A 24180-nucleotide genomic window follows, 5' to 3' on the forward strand; every position below is an offset into this window, starting at 1 on the left:
GGAGTAGCTGAGTCTACAGTCATGCACAACCACACCCAGCTGATTTTTTATTTTTGGTGGAGATGTCCTTTTTGTAGGCCTCCCTATGTTGCTCAGGCTGGTCTCGAACTCCTGGGCTCAATCGATCTCCCACCTTGGCCTCCCGAAGTGCTGAGATTAGAGGCGTAAGCCACAATGCCTGGCCTGGAATCTTTAAATATTAATAATTCAAAAACCAAGAAGGGAAGCCCCAGCAACTTTAGATGGCTATAAATAATTAGGCACTCAATCAGGATTGAGTGCTTAGAAATCTTGGAGTTTGTTTTAACACAATGTGCTTTCCTGGAAATCATATAGCAAGATAGTAAATGCTACCCTCACTCAGATCTGAGGAACTATATTTAAGCTCTCTCTCTTGCAGTAAACGTGCTGGCCACCCATCCAAAATCTGCCTTAGCAAAGTCATGACGGGGTGCGGGGATATGGCTGAGACAACACCCAGATACAAATCTGTAGACATTATGAAACAATTTCCTTTCCTGCCTCTTGCGTATATCTGCGTCCCTCCTCTCGCCCCAGCTACTTCTCTAGCACTCTAAACTCTAGAGGCTTGAGCAAACTGGGCTGGATTAGCAGCTGACTCTTACAGTCATAGCACCGCACAGAGAGAACCCAGACACTTCCTATCAGGACCACAAGGCAGAGATCTGCTCTGTCCAGCTCTGGAATTGACTGGACTGGCTCATGACTGTCAACCTATTTCTGAGAACAGAAAAAGTTCCCTTTCAGACTGCCACCAATTCAGAGGGCTAGAATTTTAGATAAAAACAATATATCCAGTAATCTATTCTCTCTTGTAGACACTTCCTTGTTTTTTTTGAGACAGGGTCTCATTCTGTCACCGAAGCTGGAGTGCAGTGGCGTGATCACAGCTCACTGCCGCCTAGAACTCCTGGGCTCAACTGATCCTCCTGCCTCAGCCTCCCAAGTAGCTGGGACCACAGGAGCCTGGCTAATTTTTCTAATTTTTTTGTAGAGATAGCAATCCTCAAGCAATCCTCCTACCTCAGCCTCTCGAGTAGCTGGGACTACAGGCATGCGCAACCACATCCAGCTAATTAATTAATTATTGCAGGTTTCCCTATGTTTCCCAGGCTGCTCTGGAACTCCTGGACTCAATCAATCACCTGCCTTGGCCTCCCAAAGTGCGGGGATTAGAGTTGTAAGCCACCATGCCTGGCCCAGAATCTTTAAGAATTAATAATTCAAAAACCAAAGGAGGGAAACCCCAGTAACTTTAGATGGGTTTACCATGTTGCCCAGGCTTGTCTCAAACACCTGGACTCAAGTGATCCTCCTGGCTCAGCCTCCTAAAGCACTGGGATTACAGACGTGAGCCACCATGCCTGGCCTATAGACACTTTTTTTCAAAGTTTGCCTAAGGCAACTAAAAGGGATCGGAATGGATCAGTCTTCCCATGCTGTTTCACTACTCTTCAGCTCAGCCAGGACACAACCTTCCTCCCAGCCCATGTCCACCATCCAGATGAAGGCAGAAGCAAGCCAATTCCTCCAGCCAAGCCAAATTGAGCTAAATTCTAGTCTTCCCTGTGCGTCTAGCTTAATGTCAGAAGTTTCATGGCAATAATCTTCGCTGGGATCTATGATTGTGTATCACCAGAAAAGACGAATCCCTTTCTATCCAACATAAGCATGTACTTATACATTCCGGGTAGTGCTGGCTGCTTTAAATAAACTCTGAAATAAACCCACTTTATGCACAATTGTTGAAATGGCACAGTTATGCTCTGACCTAAGGCCTTATGTTATGCCTTTTTTTTTTTTTTGAGGCGGAGTCTCACTCTGTCGCCCAGGCTGGAGTGCAGTGGCGCGATCTCGGCTCACTGCAAGCTCCGCCTCCCGGGTTCATGCCATTCTCCTGCCTCGGCCTCCCGAGTATCTGGGACTACAGGCACCCGCCACCACACCTAGTTAATTTTTTTGTATTTTTAGTAGAGACGGGGTTTCACTGTGTTAGCCAGGATGGTCTCGATCTCCTGACCTTGTGATCCACCCGCCTCGGCCTCCCAAAGTGCTGGGATTACAGGTGTGAGCCACCGCGCCCGACCATGTTATGACTTTTATTCTTATACCTTGACTTACTCTAATTTGGCTCTGCTTTGAACGTTTCCATTTTAAGATCTCTCTGTGGGCGCTTCTTGCTCTGTAAATCTTAAAACAGTCTGCGTCAAAAACAGTCTCACTCTGCTCCGTCTCAAAAAACAAAACAGAAAAAAAAAAACAGTCTCGCTCTAACCAGACCAGCTTAGATGACTAGCTCAAGAATAGTCAAGCTTGCTTGGGCTCTGTGAAGTCTCCCAGGACGGAAAAGCCCTTGAGATTCTAGGGAATCATCTTTGAGGTCATGGGAACAGGATGTCTCCACCAAGGTCACCAGTGCCAGATGCCCTTGGGGTGTCCATAGCTGTGAGAAGTCAGGCAAACCCCAGGACACCTTGATATGGACTGCTAAACATGCCCACAGCCTCCTACCTGCTGGGTCACCAGCCTGTGGTGCTCAGGCATAGCTCGTCATCTCTTCCCAAGCCATGATGCCTTTCCCTGACACTTTATCCCCAGCCCCTCCCTACAACCCCCCCGTCCAACAAAAATCAGCCTAGGTGAAGTGATAGACCTTTGTCCTCCAGCCAGAGGACATCGTAACCCCTCACCTCTCCTCAGTTTTCAGGAGGGGAAAAAGGAGTCTTTCCAATTCATGCCTCTGGGCAGTCAATCCTGAAATTCCTTAGGTTGTTTGGCCCAGGACTCCCCTCCCAGAATGGTGAACACCGCTGCCTTTGCTCTGAGAGCTTGCCTTCTGCTCCAAATACACTGCTTCTTCATTGAGTCAACCAATAAACATTTGAGAACCCACCATGTGCCAGACAGTAACTAGGCACGGGGGATATGGGAGTGAATGAAACCAAGTCCCCACTTAAGGTATAACACAGCCTAGTGGAGACGGGGAAAATGATAAACATAGACCCCACTAAGTAAGTCATTTCACCAAAGGAAATAAAGCAGAGCAACAAGACAGAGAGAAATTGGAGGTGGGCTGCAGGGGCCACTGCCCCTTAAGTGGCCAAGGAAGGCCTCTTCCAAGAGGTAACATTTGACCTGAGATGTGATGATAAAAAGGAGCTAACTATTCACCAATCTGCGGGAAGAGCACTCTGGAAAGGAGGAATAGCAAGTGCCAAGGCCCTAAGAAGGGAACAAGCCTTATCTTATTAGAAGGACAGAAGAAGAGCTGGTGTGCATTGAGCAGAGCCTGTGAAAGGAAGGGTGGATGGAGATGGGGGTGAAGGGGCAGCCAGCAGCCCATGGGTCCCCTGAGAACTTGCAGGCTGGGAGAGAAACCACCAGAAGGCTATAAGCAGGGAGTAATCAGGTCTGTGCTTGGAAAAGATCACTCTGGTTGCTGGGAGGAGAATGGACTCCGCGGCAGAGAATGAAAGAGGAAGACCAGGCAGGGAATGGTTGCTTGGGCTAGCAACCATTGTGGGCTTGGTAACCACAGAGATGATGAGATGTGGTAGGGTTCAGGGTAGTTTCTGGAAGGAAGGCTGTCAGGTTGCTAAAATAAAGATAGTAAGTCTGGCTGGGTGTGGTGGCTCACACTTACAATCCCAGCACTTTGGGAGGTCGAGATAGGCAGATCACTTGAGGCCAGGAGTTCGAGACCAGCCTGGCCAACATGGTAAAACCCCATCTCTACTAAACACATGAAAATTAGCCAGGCACGGTGGCAGGCACCTGTAGTTTCAGCTACTTCGGAGACTGAGGCAAGAGAATTGCTTGAACCCGGGAAGCGGAAGTTGCAGTGAGCCGAGATCTCACCACTGCACTCCAGCCTGGGGGACAGAGTGAGACTCTGCCTCAAATAAAAAAAAAAAAAAAAAGAAAGTAAGTCCAGCACTGTAAATGCGCATGATCCCTGTGTGAGCAGCAGTGTGTGTATATACACACACACACACATGCACGCACACAAGTGCACATACACACTATCCTCCTTATACAAACAGTGCAGACTCCAGGCTCTGGAGTCAAATGTGTTCAAATTCCAACTCATCTGCTTACTCGCCGTTAAACTTGGTTCAAGTCACTGAACCTCTCCATCCCTAGCGTTCCTCGTCTGTAAAAAGGGGACAATAATAGAAGTGCCTCATGGCTGTCGTAAGGATTAAATTAGTTACCACATGGGAAGCATCTAGGGAAGGGCACCTGCCACATACCATATGAGTTTCCTGTTGCCACTGTAACAAATTAGCACCAATGTCGTGGCTTATTAAAAACAACACAAATTTATTCTGCAATTCTGGAGGCCATGAGCTCAAGATCAGTTTCAATGGGCTCAAGTCAAGGCGTGGGCAGGGCTGGTTTCTTTTGGAGGCTCCAGGCGGGGGAATCCGTTCCTTTCCCTTTCTGGCATCTGAAGGCTGCGGCAGTCATGGCCCCTGCTCACATCACACCCATGTCCACTTCCATCATCACGCTGTCTCTTCCTCTTTGACCTTCTGGCCTCCTTCTTATGAGGACCCTTGTGGTGATATTTTGGGCCCACCTGAATCAGCAAGAATAACCTCCCTACCTCAAAGTCCTTAACTTACATACGTCTGCACAGTCCCTTTCTGCCGCAGAAGGTAACAGTCACAGTTTCGGAGGATTAGGACACAGATATCTTTGGGGGCCATTATTCAGCCCATAATGTGGTAGGCAATAAATAAAGTTTCATTGTATTATGATGATGATACTTCATGATAATAATCACAACATTTTTATCATTATCATCTTCATCATTCCCATGAAAGCCCCAGAGCATATCCCCAGCCCCCTCCTCAACTATGTAGGAGAGGAGGGGATGTTTAGAAAACCCCAACTCCTAGAAGCCCCCTGAGACTTGGCCCCAAGCCCAAGCCAGAGCTGGGGGCAATGCTGGCTGATCAGGCAGAGGCACCAGTCCCCGGGTTGGTCCCGATGAGGGGAACAGAGGACAGACGGTCGAAGAGGCAGGAGTGTGCTCACAGCCTGGGGTCCAAGAAGGAGCCTGGAGTGCAGGCTAAGGCCTGCTGATGGTGCTGTATTCCGTGGGCTCCTCAGGGCCCCCGCCGGGGATGTGGCTACTGAGGTGGCCCATGTTGCAGTAGGTTGGCTCCTGATCCTCAGCACCCAAGGTCAGAGATGCATAGGAAATGTCCTCCTTCGGCAAGGGAGCCTGCAGCAAAGGCGGGCGCCAGGTCAGAGAGGACAGCAGGAAGTGACGGTCACGGGGCAGAGGAGCCGTCGGAGGAGGCTAGTGGGGGTGGACCCTTCAGGGCTTCTGATCCCTCTCAAGCCCTCCAGCTTCCCCCCTCACTCTGCTAAGCACCCTGAGCGTCAACCATAACAGAACAGATTCTCCCCCAACCCTGCACCAGGGCAGCACATTTTCTGTGGAATCCCAAGTCACTCAGCCTGTCTGGGACTCTGCTGCCCAGCGTGGGGACCGTATTTGGCCAGTCCCTGTGTCCCCAGGACTGAGACTTGCCTGGGGGAGCTCCTAGGCGAGTCCTGCAGTGACTATGGCTTTGTCCCACACCCGCCTCCTCTATGCCCACATGAGCGGGAGAAAGCCCACCCTCCAACGGGGCGCGACGGCAGGCCTGTGCCCCCCTGCCCCAGCCTCACAGCAGCCCCCACGGAGAACGCACCATGGTGACATATTCCACTTCCACCTGGTCAGCCTGGGCAGAGAAGGAGAGCTTCGTGGTAGCCTTTTGGGGGGAGGTTCCGGCCAGCTGCAGGGTCAGGTCTGCATAGCAGAGGTCACCCTCCAGCGGCTGCGGTACCTGGGACAGGGAACACAGGCTGGGGAGTCACAAGATCTGTCTGTGGACACTGGTTCCTTTTCCGCGGTGGGACAAGAGCCTCTCCGCTTCCCCAGGTGCCCCTCTCCCGTTTCTCTCTGTGCCCCCCACTTCTCAGGCTCCCGTACCCCTCAGCCCTTGTCCCCCTGGCTGTTTCCAGGCCCTCAGCCCCCAGGCCCTGCAGGGGGCCATGAGAACAGGATACTTTGGCATAGGACTTATCTGATATTTTGGACCTTCTGAGGGATGGAAAATGAGGAAGGGGAAAGAAGCTGCCTGGTCTCTCTGGTCTGACCTTGGGGGCTATCTTACCTGCTCTGGGGACATTCCGGCCACTAAAAGACAAACAACAATTCAGAATTAGAAAGCCCATTCCCCAGACTCACAAGAATCCCCAGGTCTAGGGAAGAGAAATATGGAAGAAAAGAGGTGAATTGGGTCCAGGCTCAGAGACAGGGACCTGGTTCTAATTCTGATTCCTCAGATGACACACTCTGTGACATTGGTCATGTCACCTCTCTGACCTTTCACTTCTCCACCTGAAAAAGAGGGACACCCCAGCCCCCTGCTCCCCACATCATAGAACTGTGCACTCAGCTGATCGGGTGGCCCTGCCAGCCATCGGCTCCCCTGGGAGTAAGTTTGCTTCTGCAGAATCCCAACTCGGCCTGGAATTCCACCGTGTCTCTCTACCTGATTCATCCTTCAGGGGTCAATTCAAAGTCATGCCTGCCTTCTGCAGCTACCCAGGCTGTCTAATCCCCCTCCCGGGCCCCCGGGGGGCACTTGCTTTATGTCTGTCTCATCATCTTCATCCTACTGAATTCTAGTTAGTCCTCAGGTGGGCTATAAGCTGCAGGGTGGCTGGGTCTGTCCCTTCCTTACAACCTGGGTGCTTGGCTGTGCTGGGCAGGTGGTGCTCCATCAGTAAAAGTTGTCTGCAGAGACAGGATTGCCCCAAGCTGCCCTCCAACCCCGAGTAGAATGTGCAAGCTGGGTCGGCACAGTAGGGACCGATTTTGTTTGGTTTGGTTTTGTTTGGTTTTGTTTTGAGATGGAGCTTCTCTCTTGCCGCCCATGCTGGAGGGCAATGGCATGATCTTGGCTCACTGCAACCTCCACCTCTTGGGTTCAAGTGATTCTCCTGCCTCAGCCTCCTGAGTAGCTGGAACTACAGGTGTGTGCCACCACATCCAGCTAATTTTTTGTATTTTTAGTAGAGAAGGGGTTTCACCATGTTGGCCAGGCTGGTCTCGAACTCCTGACCTCAAGTGATCCACCCGCCTCAGCCTCCCTAAGTGCTGGGATTATAGGCATGAGCCACTGCACCCGGCAATTGGATTGGATTGTTTTTCCACTGGGACCGATTTTCAGGTGGTTGCTGGTCTCTGCCTTCTTTCTCCCCTCTCCGGCCATCGCCCCCACATCCCTGCTCTAGGGACAACAAAGAAATGAGGGGTTTTCCCCTGGTTTCAAAAGTCTAGATGCTGGAGAACACAGAAAGCACTTAGACCTTAGGCCATGGGCAATACATTTGGGAGAAAAAGTGATGAATAAGAGTCAGGCTCTAATTTTTAAAAAAGCATCACAGAAAACAAACTAACAGAGAGTCAGGCTCCCCTCTTCCCAGGAGAAAGATTTCTCAGGCTGTGGGGAGGGAGAAGTGTTGGAGGGAACCCCTTGAGAGCTAGGACCCAGCTGTTCTAGAAGAGAAAGAGGTACAATTGTGAGAGAATGTGGAAGTGAAGCCACATTCTCACACAATTGGGGTTTGGTTGAGGCCAGGCCTCATGATCTGTAAGTGTAGACTCCTGCGCCAAGAGGCTCCTCCCTGAAGAGCTAGTTCACACAGGGCAAGTAGGTCAGCCTGGGAAAGTGCAGTGGGCAGGGGAAGGACAGAAGGAAAGGCCATTCCAATTTCCTGATCAGACTCGGAGGGCTGTGTGTGTGTGTGTGTGCATGCTTGTGTAATGTGATGAGTGCACATGCACTGTGGGATCCATGTAGTGTGTGTGCCCATGACTGCGCGTGTGTGTGTACATCCACTGGTGTGTTTGTGTCTGTTTCTCCCTCCCCATTCCATGTCAGCTCAGTACCTCCTTGACAACCACATAGACCCAACTGTAGCATCTAGTCTAGACAGCCCAGACTGGACCACCCACCTAAGACCATTGCCACCTCTGCCACCAAGAGTCAATCCAGGAAAGAGAGAGGGAGGTGGATCAGAGAGAAGAGAAGGGGAAGGACGGAGGTGCAGAGCAGGCGGCGAATGCCAAAACCTCCTGGGGCTCCCCTACAAGCTCCAGGGCGCCTCCCGGTCCCCTGGCAATGCCAGGTGCCGAGGGCCTTTGGACTGTGCCCTTTCCAGATTGTGCGGGTAATCCCTTGGACCAGATAGCTCCCAGATGCCACACCCCCAGCCACCTGGCCCAGTCTCAGCCCAGCCTCACCCAGGTCCTCTCACCTTTCTGCTGGCGCTTCATCATCCTCCAAGCCAAGAGCGAGGCGGCCACCGAAAGCAGCAGCAATATGGTGAAGATGAGGGGCAGGAGGACACTGAGCTTCAGGAGGTTGTGCCTAGAAACAATGGCAAGCGTCCCCTGCATCCCAGGCTCACCATCTGCCTCTCAGCCCAATCCCACCCACCCAGCAGCAGGGGAGGGCCACACACCTGATGAGCTGCAGGTCTGTAATTTGCAGCCTGGGAACCCTCACTGCTGGAGATCCTCAAAGATGGGTTTACAATGAGTACACATAGACACAAAGAAGGGAACGGAACAAGAGACACCAGGGCCTACTTGAGGATGGAGTGTGGGAGGAAGGAAAGAACCAAAAAACTACAAACTACCTATTGGGTACTATAGCTATTACCTGGGTGACAAAATAATCTGTACACAAAACCCAGGTGACATGAAATTTACCGATATAACAAACCTGTACATGTACCCCTGAAGCTAAAATAAAAGTTTTTAAAATTTAAGAATTTTAACAAAAGATAGTTGTTTTTGGTTTTCTTTGTTTTTCGTTTTTTTGAGACAGAGTCTCGCTCTGTCACCCAGGCTGGAGTACAGTGGCACGATCTCGGCTCACTGCAACCTCCACCTCCCAGGTTCAAGAGATTCTCCTGCCTCAGCCTCCCAAGTAGCTGGGATTACAGGCACCCACCACCACACCTAGCTAATTTTTGTATTTTTAGTAGAGACAGGATTTCACCATGTAGGCCAGGCTGGTCTCGAACTCCTAACCTCATGATCTGCCCACCTCGGCCTCCCAAAGTCCTGGGATTACAGGAGTGAGCCACAGCGCCCGGCCTTAACAAAAGATAGTTTTTAAAAGGAGAAAAGGGTTCCATGAGGTGGTTTTAATGTGCCTAGAAGCCTAACAGAAATTGTAGGGCAGCAGACTCCTAAAACACCTCCTGCCTCTACACCTGCCCTCTCTACTGAGTTGAATGGCGTCCTCTTCCCCTCGAATTCACATCCACTCAGACCCGTGAATGTGACCTATCTGTGGATGTAATCAAGTTAAGATGAGGTCATAGTTGATTAGCATGGGCTCTGATCCAGCGACTGGTGTCCTTACAAGAGGGAAATGTGGACACATAAACACACACAGGAAGAAGACCATGAGACGACAGAGACAGGGATCAGAGTGATGCCGCCACAAGCCCGGGAACACAAAGGATAGCAGGCGCCCACCAGCAGCTGGAACAGAGGCATGAGACAGATGCTCCTTTTGAGCCCCCAGGGTAGAAACAGCCCTGGTGACACCTTGATTTCCAATTCCTGGCCTCGTTAGCTGTGAGAGAACGTATTTCTTTTGCTTTGGCAACCACAGGACACTGACAGGCCCTACTGGAGTGGATCATTGCCACAGCAGCCGGGGGGCCTGTGAACCAAATGTCAAAGCACCCCCCTCTCTTGCTCAAAATTCTGCAACAGGCCAGGCACAGTGGCTCATACCTGTAATCCCAGCAACTTGGGAGGCTGAAGTAGGCAGATCACTTGAGATCAGGAGCTTGAGACCAGCCTGACCAACATGGTGAAACTCCATCTCTACCAAAAAATACAAAAATTAGCCGGGTCGGGTGGCGTGCGTCTGTAGTCCCAGCTACTTAGGAGGCTGAGGTGGGAGAATTGCTTGAACCCAGGAGGCGGAAGATGCAGTGAGCTGAGATCGCGTCACTGCACTCCAGCCTAGTCGACAGAGCAAGACCCTGTCTCAATAAATAAATAAATAAATAAATAAACAAACAAACAAAAATTAAATAAATAAATAAATAAATCCCATAACAGCCCCATTTCAGCCCATGAAAATGGCCAGGGCTGACAATGGCCTAGACTCCTGCTTATGGCTCACCCCTGCCTGCTTCACTCCAGCCTCACTTCCTGCTGCTCCTCAAATATTCCAGGCACACTCCCACCTTAAGAACCTTATTCCAGTTGCATTTTTCTCCAGGAACATGCTCCCTCCAGAGCTCTGTGTGGCTCACTCTCTCACCTCTTCCAGTCTTTGCTCAAGAATCACTCGACCGGGTGCGGTGGCTCACACCTGTAATCCCAGCACTTTGGGAGGCCGAGGCGGGCAGATCACATGAGGTCGGGAGTTCGAGACCAGCCTGGCCAACATGGCGAAACCCCGTCTCTAATAAAAATACAAAATATTAGCCGGGTGTGGTGGTGCGTGCCTGTAATCCTGGCTATTCCCAGCTGCTTGGGGGGCTGAGGCAGGAGAATCACTTGAACCCAGGAGGCATAGGTTGCAGTGAGCCGAGATCCTGCCACTGCACTCCAGCATGGGTGACAGAGCGACACTCCGTCTCAAAACAAACAAACAACAAAAAAAATTGTTGTGGGCTGGGCTGGATTGTACACCACCACCACCCACCCCAATCCATATGTTGAAGTCCCACCCTCTAGTATCTCAGAATATGATTGTATTTAAAGATAGGATCTTTAAAGAGGTGATTGAGGTTAAGTGAGGTCACTGGGGCAGGCCCTAATCCATTATGACTGGTGTCATTAGAAGAGATCAGGACACAGACACACGCAGAGGGACGACCACGTGAACACATAGGAAAAAGACAGCCATCTACAAGCTGAGAAAGCTCAGAAGAAACCAACCTTGTGGACCCCTTGATCTCAGACTTTTAGCCTGCAGAATTGTGAGAAAATAAATTTTTGTGATTTAAGCCCCCATCCTGTGGTATTTTGTTAGGGGCAACCCAAGCAAACTAACGTAAGGACTATCTCCTTCATCATTGGATGTGCAGAAATTTGAGAAAGAAATTCATCAGTCAATTAATTGTGTCAACCCTATTTGGTTGCACTAATTAGCTCTAGATTGTAAGTACCTCGAGGGCAGGCATTTTGATTATTTGGTCCATTCTTGTACCCTTTTTAATTCCCTTAAACAGTGACAGGCTAGAGTGACTGCTCAAGAGTTATGTGTTCAATAAATGAGTGAACAAACCATCTCATGCTAATCAAAGGCCCTAATCGGGCACTTACATAAGGCTTCAATTCATAAAATAAGAAATAAATAAATAACCTTAACTATTATTTATTCAAAACAGTTTGGTAGAAAATAAACTTTCAAATCAGAGGATATCCTGTATTGGTTTGCTTAGGAAAAAGAAAAATAGGGACAAAGCAAGATGGCTCATGCTTGTAATCTCAGCACTTTGGGAGGCTGAGGTGGGCAAATCAAATGAGGACAGGAGTTGGAGACCAGCTTGGCCAATATAGCAAAATCCCATCGCTACTAAAAATTGGCTGGGTATGGTGGCTCATGCCTGTAGTCCCGGCTACTCGGGAAGCTGAGGTCCGAGAATCACATGAACCCGGGAGGCGGAGGTTGCAGTGAGCTGAGATCATACTACTGCACTCCAACCTGGGCAACAAAGTGAGAATCCGTCAAAAAAACAAAAACAAAAACAAAAAACAATTAGTTGGGCATGGTGGTGGGCGACTGTAGTTCCCCCAGCTACTCAGGAGACTGAGGCGTGAGAATCGCTTGAACATGAGAGGCAGAGGTTGCAGTGAGCCAAGATGGCACCATGCACTCAAGTCGGAGCTACAGAGCAACACTCTGTCTAAAAATAAAAAAAGAAAACTTTACAAAGTTTAATTTCAAAAAAAAAAAAAAACAGAAGGCAAATGGGAGAGGAGGAGTTGAAGGGTCTCAGGTGGTTAGAATACCGGGGACCTCCCACAGGGATTTTGTGGCAAGGTCCCAGCAATAGGAGAACTTGGCACTTGGCAGACCTAAAAACAAAGTCAAGAGGGCCAAGGAGAGTGAAAGGAGGAAATTAAAGGGCACGTTCCACTTCTAGAAAGCCCAGCTGACTGCAGATGGTTGGGCAGGGCACTAAGAGGCGTGACCCAAGCTATGGTGTAGAGCCCAGAGACTTCCATCCAAGCTCCAGCACCACCCTTCACTGAGGAAGGGACTGAGGCTCAGTTTCTTCTTCTGTAAAATGGGAACATTTGTATCTGCCCGTTCTTCCACATGGGGTGGTTGTAGGAAAGGTCAAAGAAAACAAAATAATGCACAGGAAAGCCTTTTGTGAGCTGCCAGGTGCTCTAGAGATGTGAGAAACTATCGGCATCACTGTTCTTGCCATAATAGTAATCAGAGGAAAATTAAGGGAAACAGGACTTCCCCAAGCCCTCCTTTCCTTGTCCTCCCAGAAGTTGGACCAAGAGCCATCCCTGCGGCTCCATGACCCCACGCCCACACTCACATGAGCCACACCATCCTCACTGACTGCCAACTCATCCGTTTCCCACACTGAGCTCCACGAGGACAGTCCATGTCTGTGTCCTCGGAGCTCAGCATGGTGCAGCCATGTAGAAGTTATTATAACACAGTAAAAGTGGGGCGAATGAATGAATGAACCTACAAACAGCACTAAGCTGCAGAATGAAGGATCTGTGGAGACTGAAAGGACACCGTGTGGCCTAACAGCAAGTGGGAAGGGCTCCCAGCTTCCTCATCCTCACCAAGGAGCATGCAGGCCCCAGAGAAAGCTCAGGCTGGAAACTGGGACTTCAAAGAGTTCTCCATTGGAGGAGTTTGGGCCAAGTAGGCCACAGTGGAACCAGAGCTGGCTTACCTGTTGTCCAAGTGGTGGCCGGTCAGAGTTGGGGAGCTGCTAGTTTCTTCCTGGGTAACTGGTGCTATAAACGTAGTGGAGGTAGGCGTGGTGGGGGCAGCAGTCGATGCTGTAGTTGATGCTTGATGTATAGACCAGATCACAGACGCCCCTGCCCATGAGCCCGCCTGCAGCCCTGCACACAGCTCTGAGCCTGGGCGGGGGTCTGGACTGCTGCTATGGGAAGGGGCTGCAGCCTGGACCACTCATGTCTCCCTGGTCTCTAGGAGACTCCAGAGCCTGAGGCAGGTGGGGCTGGGCAGGGTCCAGGGAGGACGCTGAGCTGGCCCTGGGAGGGTTAGAGGGGGCTGGGAAGAGCCTAAGGGCAGCTGCAGACCAGCTGAACTTGAGCAACCCTGCAGCTTATGACAGTGCCTTGGTCAGTCTCCACCCCCAGCCCTATTTATCCAGAAACAACAGGAGCAGAGTGGGAACTTGCACAGTGACCCTAGATGTGTGACATCAAAGGTCAGGACTGGCCCTGAATGAAATCATCATATTCAGGAAGAACCTTGACTTTGGGCAAATTACAAAGCTTCAATGATGGGGATGCCCCCTTCTCAGGGGTATTGTGAGGACTCATTGAGACAGTGCACGTTCAGCACTTTGCAAACTAGAACATGCCCCAGAGGCTCCAGGTGCAACCTGGGGCCCCAAGGACTGTGGTGCTCCTTCCATGCCACAAGGGCCCTTGAGCTGTCCTGCTCAACTTCTGAGGGACGGCAGAACAAGCCCGACAAATAAACCCATGCAAACCGAGGCACTGGGACCCCTGAGCTGACCCTCCCAGGAGTGTCTGCATTCTAGAAGGACATAGGAAGAAACATCATTAAGTCCACATGCACAAATGGCTCATGGTGGGATGTCAGGGACCAGGAATGCAGCCGTTTGACTGTGAAGACCTTTCTGGACTTGGGAATTAGACCCCAGCACCCCGACTATGCTAAGCCTCTTTTACCACCAGGTTAGATATGGAATGGGAAGTGGGAACAGCAGCTATGAAGCCCCAGCCCAGAACTCCACCAAAAGCAGGACACACCTGGGCACCAGAGGTCTCCAAAAAGCAATGGCAAGGATTGGGGTCTCTGGGTACCATGGGAAGGCATCCCTTTGGCCCATGGGCTGAAACTGGGACCATCACCTTGTCCTCAGGCACTGAGCTGTGCAGAGGTAAAAAATGTGCCTAGAAAGGCTTAATCCCATCGTGGAGGGAGCCCTGGAAGCCATGGGGGCATTGAAGAGAGGCCCTGCTCCCCCAGTCCCAGGTGGTCAGTCAGGGCTCTATGAGACTCGGGACTCAAGTGATAGATCACTCAGTGACAATTAAATCACTTGAGTAGGACCTCAGAGACCAGAACAGAGCAGGCCCTGAGAGACACACACATATATACACTCCCTCTTACCTGGGTCAATGGTCACTTGAACTGGGACCCCAAGGTCAGTTCCAGTTTTCTCAATTCCACACCAGTAAATGTCAGCATCAGTTTTCATGAGATCCTCCATGGTCACAGTGAATGTGTGGTTTTTCCGATTGTCCTTGATGGACACCCGGTCCCTCTTCACCTCCTGCTCTGATCTAGTGGTTTTAACAAGGATCTTGCAGTCATGCCAAATAGCTCCTCGACACCACCACTTCAAGTAAGTCTCCCAGCCTGAGCTGTAAACACACTGCACGGTCAAGGAGCCCCGCTCCAGGCCATTCACTGTTGTTGGACCGGTGATTTGAGTGGCAATGGAGTAGCCTGGAAAACACAAATTCATGTGCTGTCACCTCCACCCCAAGGGCAGGGCCACAGCTTTCTGTTTAGGGAATAGCTCCCAAATCCAAGTTTCACAGGTTAAATAACTGTCAAGGAAGAAATACACCTTCCGCATACAAAACTTTTGTCCTTCAGCTTTCCACTGGGTCAAAGCCACCAGGAAAATCACTGAAGAGCACAACAATGGATCCCTCAAAAAATAAAAATATTGGCATAAGCAATAATAGCTTCCTGCAGTTCACCCCTCTCTCCACCCTACGGCCAAAGTAATCTGTATATTTCAAGGAATGTCCTTTTGCAGCTATCTTTGTGTTAGTCCAGTCTGGTGGGGAGGAAATACCTGGAGACCCATTTCCACAGGGTCTTACCTTGACTCTTAGCACTGATGACCCTCATGAGGTCGAGCTGAGGCAGCCACATCAGATGGCTGTGGAGAGGCTGTCCTGGTGGTCCTAATGATTTCTAGTGGTTCTGGAATAAACCACCCTGGATGAATGCCTTTGAAGTTGATCAAAACAGCAACAGCAATTGGTCTCCATGTGCTATAGGATCCATACAACACAGATCCCACTTTCTTTATTGAATTGCTTTGACCCCTTTGTCAAATTGCAAATTTATGGATTTCCCATTCTGTTCCATTGATCTATTTGTCCACCCTTCTGCCAATCCTACATTCTCCTGATTACTATCACTTTGTAGAAAAGCAGGTATTATAGACAGTAAGGCAGTATTTGCTTTCTTTTTTTATTTTTCTCTTTTTTTTTTTTTTTTGAGCCAGCCTCTCACTCTGTCGCCCAGGCTGGAACGCAGTGGCAAAATCATGGCTCAATCATGGCTCACTGAAGCCTTCACCTCCCAGGCTTAATTGATCCTCCCACTTCAGCCTCCCGAGTAGCTGGGACTACAGGCTCATGCTTCCATGCCTGGCTAATTTTTGTAGTTTTAGTAGAAACAGGATTTTGCCATGTTGTCCAGGCTGGTCTCAAACTCCTGGGCTCAAGCGATCCACCCACCTCAGCTTCACAAAGTGCTGGGATTACAGGCGGGACCCACAACACCCGGCCTGTATTTTCTTAAAATACATGTTTTCCTTCAAAATCATGTCCTTTGCAGCAACATGGATGCGGCTGGAGGCCATTATCCTAAGTGAATTAACGCAGAAACAGAAAACCAAATACCACATGTTCTCACTTATAAATGGGAGCTAAACATTGGTTACACACGGACATAAAGATGGGAACAACAGGCAGAGGAGGGAAGGGGGCAAGAACAAAACAGGGGAGGGAAGGGAGCAAGCACTGAAAAAACTACCAACTGGGTACTATGTTCACTATCTGGGTGACAGGTTTGACTGAGGCTCAAACCTCAGCATCATGCAATATATCCACATAACAAACTTGCACAGGTACCCCCTGACTCTAAAATTTAAAAAAATTTTAAAGGAAAAAAATATATATATAAATATATATATATTTATTTATATATTTATTTATTTATTTATATATTTATTTATATATATATATATATATCCATCCCAAAGTGCTGGGATTATAGGTGTGAGCCACCGCGCCCGGCCTTTTTTTTTTTTTAAGTAAAGAAATATTTCCCAGTATCCGGAATCTTTCAAAGGTGAGAATATGAGAGAAAGAACAAAAAGAACATATATATATAAATTCCCAACCTGAGGTTGGGAGTTCAAGATCAGCCTGACCAACATGGAGAAACGCCGTCTCTACTAAACATACAAAAATTAGCCTGGCGTGATGGCACATGCCTGTAATCCCAGCTACTCAGGAGGCTGAGGCAAGAGAATCGCTTGAACCCGGGAGGCAGAGGTTGCAATGAGCCAAGATGGCGCCATAGCACTCCAGCCTGGGCAACAAGAGTAAAACTCCATCTCAAAAACGAAACAAAACAAAACAAAAACCAGCAGTTCAAGCACAACAACAAATGGCGCGGACAGAGGGCCTCAGTGTCAGAGAGACCCTGGGAAGGGATGAGGACCACGGCAGCCTGGATTGGAGACCAGGGGATCCATGCGAAGGCACAGCCCTCCTTCCACTCCAGCCCGGGTCCTGCGGAAAGAATTGGGCCCTGTGACAAGAACACACAATGGGGAAAAGACAGTCTCTTCAATAAACGGTGCTGGGAAAACTCGACATCCACGTCCAGAAGAATGAAGCCGGACTTTTATCTCACAACATATACAAAAATCAACTCACAATAGAGAAGATGTAAATGTAAGACCTGAAACTTAAAGCTCTCAGAAGAAAACCTAATGGAAAAGCTCTACAACATTGGTCTTGGCAATGGTGTCTTGGAGAGGACGCCAAAAGCATGGGCAACAAAAGCAAAACTAGACAAATGGGATTCACAAAACCAAAGAGCTTCTGCACAGCAAAGGAAACAACCAAGAGAATGAAGCGACAACCTACAGAGTGAGAGAAAATATTTGCAAACCATACATCTGACAAAGAGCTGATATCCAAAATACATAAGGAACTCAAACAAATCAGTAACAAGAAAACAAATAATCTAATTAAAAACTGGTCAAGGAATCTGACCAGATATTTCTCAAAAGAAGAGCTATAAATGGGCAACAGATCTATTTTTAAATGCTCAACATCTCTGATCACCAGAAAAATGCAAATTAAAACCAAAAGAGGGTCAGGCACAGTATTCACACCTGTAATTCCAGCACTTTGGGAGGCCACGGTGGGTGGATCATCTAAAGTCAGGAGTTTGAGACCATCCTAGGCAACATGGTGAAATCTTGTCTATACTAAAAATACAAAAATTAACCAGGTGTGGTGGAGTGCACCTGTAATCCCAGCTACTTGGGAGGCTGATGTGGGAGAATCGTCTGAACCTGGGAGGCGGAGGTTGCAGTGAGCCAAGATTGTGCCACTGCATTCCAGCCCGGGCAACAGAGTGAGACTCCATCTCAGAAAAAAAAAAAAAAAAAAAATTAAAAGTGGTATATGACTGTATATCCTGCACATATTAAAAAGTTAATAAACCATGAATAGGATAAAAGGATATAATAATAAAAGGATATTTAAACAATGTTATGCCAATGAATTTACAATTTGAGATGGAATAAACAAATTCCTAGAAAAAAAATTATACAGGCCAGGCACTGTGACAGGCCGAGGCAGGTGGATCACCTGAAGTCAGGAGTTCAAGACCAGCCTGGCCAACATGGTGAAACCCCATCTGTACTAAAAATACAAAAATTAGCCTGGCGTGGTGGCACACACCTGTAGCCCCAGCCACTTGGGAGGCTGAGACAGGAGAATCAATCGCTTGAACCCAGGAGGTGGAAGTTGCAGTGAACCGAGATCGCACCACTGCACTCCAGCCTGAACAACAGAACAAGACTCCATCTCAAAAAAAAAAAAAAAAGAAAGAAAAAGAAAACAAAAAAAATACAATATGCTAAAATCAGCACAAAAGAAATAGAAAACCCGAATAATTCCACAGCTATTATATTTAAATAAATCAAATCTCTTGTTTAAAACTTCAGCCAAAATAAAACTCCAGACCTATACAGCTTCAATGGAAATATTTACCAAACACGTAAAGAAGAAATCATGTCTATTTTATAGATAATTTTCCAGAGCATAGAAAAAGAAGATGAAATCCCAAATCCATTTCACAAGATTAACATAATCTTGATGCCAAAACCTGACAAGGGCAAATCAAGAAAGTATTGTAGGCAAATATAACTCATTAACATAAATGCAAAAACCTGAAACAAAAAATCAGCATACGGAATGTGGTGATACATAAACAGGATAAAACATTATCACCAAGTTGGGTTTATGCCAAACACTCAAAATGGTTTTTAACCTTAGAAAATCAATAAGGAGGCTGGACGCAGTGGCTCACACCTGTAATCCCAGCATTTTGGGAGGCCAAGGCAGGTGGATCAGGAGGTCAGGAGATCAAGACCATCATGGCTAACACGGTGAAACCCTGGCTCTACTAAAAATACAAAAAATTAGCCAGGCGTGGTGGTGGGCGCCTGTAGTCCCAGCTACTCGGGAGGCTGAGGCAGGAGAATGGCGTGAACCTGGGAGGCGGAGCTTGCAGTGAGCCGAGATCCCACCACTGCACTCCAGCCTGGGCAACAGAGCAAGACTCCGTCTCAAAAAAAAAAAAAAAAGGAAAATCAATAAGGAGGCCTGGCACGGTGGTTCACACCTGCAATCCCAGCACGCTGGGAGTCTGAGGCGGGCGGATCACAAGGCCAAGAGATCGAGACAATCCTGGCCAACATGGTGAAATCCCATCTCTACTAAAAATACAAAAAATTAGCTGGGCGTGGTGGTATGCGCCTGTAGTCCCAACTGCTCGGGAGGCTGAGGCAGGAGAATAGCTTAAACCCGGGAGGCGGAGGTTGCAGTGAGCCAAGATCACACCACTGCACTCCAGCCTGGAGACAGAGCAAGACTCTGTCTCAAAAAAAAAAGAAAAGAAAATCAATAAGGGTAATATGCCATATTAACAGAGTCAAGGAGAAAAATCGTGTGATCATCTTAGATGCAGAGAGAAGTACCTGATAGGAATCAACACTCATTAATGATTTTTTAAAAACTCTTAGCAAACTAAGAGAACTGCCTTTATCTGATAAAGATTGTCTATCAAAAACCTCAGCAAGCACCACACTTAGTGTGAGACATTCATATGCACTTTATAATAATTTGTTAACATGGACATTGAAGTTTTATGCACTTTTTTGTATATTTTATTTTCCACAATTAAAAAGACTTTTAGGACACCTTAAACCAAGAGCCAAATTATTCTTTTTTTTTGAGATGGAGTCTTGCTTGGTCACCCATCACCCAGGCCGGAGTGCACTGGTACAAACATGGGTCACTGCAGCCTCAAGTCCTGGGCTCAAGTGATCCTTTTGCTGTAACCTCTTATGTAGCTGGGACAACAAGACCACAGGCATGCACCACCATACCAGGCTAATTTTTTTTTTTTTTTTTTTTTTGAGAGACAAGGTCTCACTTTGTTGCCCAAGCTGGTCTCAAACTCCTGGACTCAACCGATCTGCCTGCCTCAGCCTCACAAAGTGCTGGGATTACAGGCTTGAGCCATCATGAACCACCAGCCAAGTTATTCTTAACAGTGAAATACTATAGGCATGCCTATTGAAATCATAAACAAAACATGAATTCCCAATATATATAATAACATGATTCTAGAAGTTCTTTTTTGTTTGTTTGTTTTTTTTTGAGATGGAGTCACGCTCTGTTGCCCAGGCTGGAGTGCATTGGCGCCATCTCAGTTCACTGCAAGCTCCACCTCCTGGATTCACACCATTCTCCTGCCTCAGCCTCCTGAGTAGCTGGGACTACAGGTGCCCGCCACCACGCCCGGCTAATTCTTTGTACTTTCGGTAGAGATGGGGTTTCACCGTAGCCAGGATGGTCTCGATCTCCTAGCCTCCTGATCCGCCTGCCTTGGCCTCCCAAAGTGCTGGGATTACAGGTGTGAGCCACTGCGCCCGGCCTGGAAATTCTAATCAATATAGGAAGATAAGGAAAAACATAAAATGTATAATTATCAAAAGAGAAATGATAAGTTAGAGAAAATTTTTTAATTTTAAATGGAAAAGTATTTTAATTCATAATTGAATTTAATAGAGTGGCTAAATAAACAGTAAGCATGTAAAAATCAATGGCTTTCCTATAGACTGCTAATAAATAGTTGGAAAGTAAAGTAGAAAAGTGCTCATTTACATTAGCAATAAAAGTGTATTAAATTCCTAGGAATAACTTTAACAGAAACAATAAAGACTTATGGGAAAAAAGCACAATGAGACTGGGCACGGTGGCTCACGCCTGTAATACCAACACTTTGGGAGGCCAAGGCGGGTGGATCACTTGAGGTCAGGAGTTCGAGACCAGCCTGACCAACATGGTAAAACCCCATCTCTACTAAAAATACAAAAAAAAATTAGCCGGGCATGGTGGCACACCTGTAATCCCAGCTACTTGGGAGGCTGAGGCAGAAGAATCACTTGAATCCGGGAGGCGGAGGTTGCAGTGAGCCAAGATTGCACCACTGCACTCCAGCCTGGGTGACAGAGCGAGACTCAGTCTCAAAAAAAAAAAAAAATCTCTTCCTTGCCAGGCATGGTGGCTCATGCCTTTAATCCCAGCAACTCAGAAGGCCGAGGCAGGAGGATCACTCGAGCCCAGGAGTTGAGGCTGCAGTGAGCTATGATCATGCCACTGCACTCCAGCCTAGGCAACAGACTGAGACCCCAACTCAAAAAAAAATAGAAAACCTTCCTTTCTCACAGAAAACGAACTTCCTGATGGGTATTTTTTTTCTTGGGTGTTTTAAAACAATAAATTATTTAGAAGAGGGAAACAGGGTAAGCACACTTGCTGCTTGTGGGTGGAAGCTCTGCAGGAGAGGCTGGCAAGAGCTGATACACGAAGGTTCACAGTGGTATCCGGGCTCCGTGTGGGCGCCCACAGCTGTGCCTGCTGGCTTTTCTGCCCACTTCAGACAGAGGTCCCAAACCACTCCCACCCTCAACACGATTCTCACAACTGCTCACTGTCAGAAAAAAAGCAGCTACAGCTGTCTTGGTCTCACTGTGCCGATGCTCCAGATGTCAGAAAAAAAGCAGCTACAGCTGTCTTGGTCTCACTGTGCCGATGCTCCAGATGTCAGAAAAAAAGCAGCTACAGCTGTCTTGGTCTCACTGTGCCGATGCTCCAGATGTCAGAAAAAAAGCAGCTACAGCTGTCTTGGTCTCACTGTGCCGATGCTCCAGATGTCAGAAAAAAAGCAGCTACAGCTGTCTTGGTCTCACTGTGCCGATGCTCCAGATGTCAGAAAAAAAGCAGCTACAGCTGTCTTGGTCTCACTGTGCCGATGCTCCAGATGTCAGAAAAAAAGCAGCTACAGCTGTCTTGGTCTCACTGTGCCGATGCTCCAGATGTCAGAAAAAAAGCAGCTACAGCTGTCTTGGTCTCACTGTGCCGATGCATTTCATAACATCTCACCCAAAGTCTGCCTTCTCCACTTACACGCTGAAACTCGGGGTCAAGTGTCCATGAGTCACTCCCCGCTCTTCCTGTACCAGCCTAGCAGTCCTGGACAAGTCACTTTCTGCCCCAAGACCTTTTCTCCAATCTGCCCCACCAGGCTCTTCTGAAGCATGTGGCAAAGCCGTGCTGACCTCCCTCTTCCTCAGATGTGCCCAGTCCAAGCTCATTCCTACACAAGAGCCCTTGTATCTACTGTTCCCTGTGCCTGGAAAGCTGGTACCGATCCTGTGTCTGATCCTTTTCCTCCTTCTTTTTCCAAGGTCTCGGCTCGGACAGGCATCTGGGACCCTCTTCAGGGGGGTTGTTTGAGCCCACCTGACTTACAGCATCCCCCTACCTGGGTCCCACTGTAACATATCATCTTGTTCTGTTTTCCTCACAGTACTTATCACTTCTCACTTCTTGAAATTATTTTTTTGTTTTCTTTCTTTTTTCTTTTTTTTCTTTTCTTTTTTTTTTGAAACAGAGTCTCGCTCTGTCACCCACACTGGAAGGCAGTAGCGTGATTACAGCTCACTGCAGCCTCCAACTCCTGGGCTCAAGTGATCCTCATGCCTCAGCCTCCAGCCTCCCAAGTAGCTGGGACCATAGGCACATGCCACCATACCTGGCTAATTTTTGTACTTTTTGTAGAGACAGGGTTTCCACATGTTACCCAAGCTGGTCTCGAATCCCTGAGCTCAAGCAATCAGCCTCCCAAAGTGCTGGGATTACAGGAATGAGCCTCCTTTCCTGGCCTGCCTTCATTTTTAATCAAAATTGTATGCACCAACTTAAGGTGTCTCCTGCCCTCTGGCTCTGCCCACATCTCAGTCCCTCCTTTCCTCTACGTCCCTGCCAGGCTTATCTCCTCTTGAACTTTCCGGTCCCTCAGCAACTTCTACTATTTCCTTCTGCCCCAAATGCCTAGAACCACCACTCCGTCTCTGCCCAGCAAACTCCCTCTTCCCTCCTTTCAGAGCCCTCCAGCCTCACCTCTTCCCTGACGCCTACCCTTGCTCAGAACACCTCCACGCAGGTGACAGACCACCCAGTCCAGGATCAGGCAGTCACCTGCTCTCCTGAGCAGCCCGTGTTCCTCCTCTGCTTTTCCCTGGCCGGTGGGGCCTGCAGTCTGTCCATTTCACAAGATTAGCCCCTGGGGGTCAGGAATTCTGCCTTGCACTGGCTTCATTATGAAGGCCACGCCCTGTATTCCTGCCTTGGCAACGGAAATGCTAGGTGAATGGTGGGTATGTGGATGAAACGCACAAGGCTCATGCCATTAAGGACACCTTCTGGCCGGGTCCCTTCTTCCCTGTGTCAGCCACCTCCTCCTGCTGGCTAAGCTTCCCCAAAAAGACAGACCCAGGCCCACTCACCTGAGAGCCAGAAGAGGAGCGGGTAGAGTGTCAGCAGGGGCATCTTCTCTTCAGACAGGTCCCTGTTCCCCTCAGTGGAGCCTGGCAGCTGGAACAAACTACAGACTGCGCTCCATCTCCCAGCCTTCTGCTGGCACTCACTCTCGCCCTTGAACTTCCTCCTTCAGTCACTTCCCATGGGTGAATGAGACTAAAAGAGGAAGGAGGTGGTTGGTCGGGCACAGTGGCTCAGGCCTGTAATCCTAGCACTTTGGGAGGCCAAGGCGGGCAGATCACGAGATCAGGAGTCCAAGATCAGCCTGGCCAACATAGTGAAACCCCGTCTCTACTAGAAATACAAAAATTAGCCAGGCGTGGTGGCACACACCTGTAGTCCCAGGTACTCAGGAGGCTGAGGCAGAAGAATCGCTTGAACCTAGGAGGCGGAGGTTGCAGTGAGCCGAGATGGCGCCACTGCACTCCAGCCTGGGCGACAGAACAAGACTCTGTCTCAAACAAACAAAAAAAAAAAAAAAAAAAGGAGGAAGGAGGTGGAAAGGGTGAAATTTCGAGGCAGTTGACAATGCAAGGGGGCTGAGGCAGAAGAATCGCTTGAACCTAGGAGGCGGAGGTTGCAGTGAGCCGAGATGGCGCCACTGCACTCCAGCCTGGGCGACAGAACAAGACTCTGTCTCAAACAAACAAAAAAAAAAAAAAAAAGAGGAAGGAGGTGGAAAGGGTGAAATTTCGAGGCAGTTGACAATGCAAGGGGTCACAGCGATCATAAGCTTCTGAGAAATACCTCTCTACACAGCCACCGTGGGTTCTCTAAAAAGAGAACTTGGTGGTTCCTCTGTCACGTGGAAACCTGCAGACATAGACCCACTGGGTCTGGCCAGCCCTTATCCAATCCTCCAAACCTGGTGGGTTGGCTGGGGGCAGGGGCACGCGGCTCCACCA

General features: G+C 48.6%; 2 protein-coding genes across 4 annotated transcripts in view; one reads left to right on the forward strand and one right to left on the reverse strand.

Moving 5' to 3' along the window:
- RAB37 (RAB37, member RAS oncogene family) overlaps positions 1-24180 on the forward strand; it is an 81987-nt gene that overhangs the window by 18532 nt on the left and 39275 nt on the right. The gene's annotated exons all lie outside the window — the stretch shown is intronic.
- On the reverse strand, positions 4987-23405 carry LOC100433109 (CMRF35-like molecule 1). Of its 3 annotated transcripts, none has more exons than XM_002827800.4 (7): positions 23242-23405; positions 14445-14783; positions 13003-13066; positions 8350-8462; positions 6198-6220; positions 5730-5867; positions 4987-5254 (listed from the first exon to the last, which is right to left on the reverse strand). In XM_002827800.4, the coding sequence occupies exons 1-7, from the start codon at positions 23282-23284 to the stop codon at positions 5099-5101; spliced, it is 876 nt and encodes a 291-aa protein (XP_002827846.1). In that variant the 5' UTR covers positions 23285-23405; the 3' UTR covers positions 4987-5098. The 3 variants fall into 3 exon arrangements, with proteins under 3 accessions (XP_002827846.1, XP_009250284.1, XP_054391703.1); XM_009252009.3 differs by having other exon boundaries at positions 13003-13111; XM_054535728.2 differs by lacking the exon at positions 23242-23405 and adding an exon at positions 15170-15221.

The sequence above is a fragment of the Pongo abelii genome, chromosome 19 (genome assembly GCF_028885655.2).
Source record: "Pongo abelii isolate AG06213 chromosome 19, NHGRI_mPonAbe1-v2.0_pri, whole genome shotgun sequence".
NCBI lineage: Eukaryota > Metazoa > Chordata > Mammalia > Primates > Hominidae > Pongo > Pongo abelii.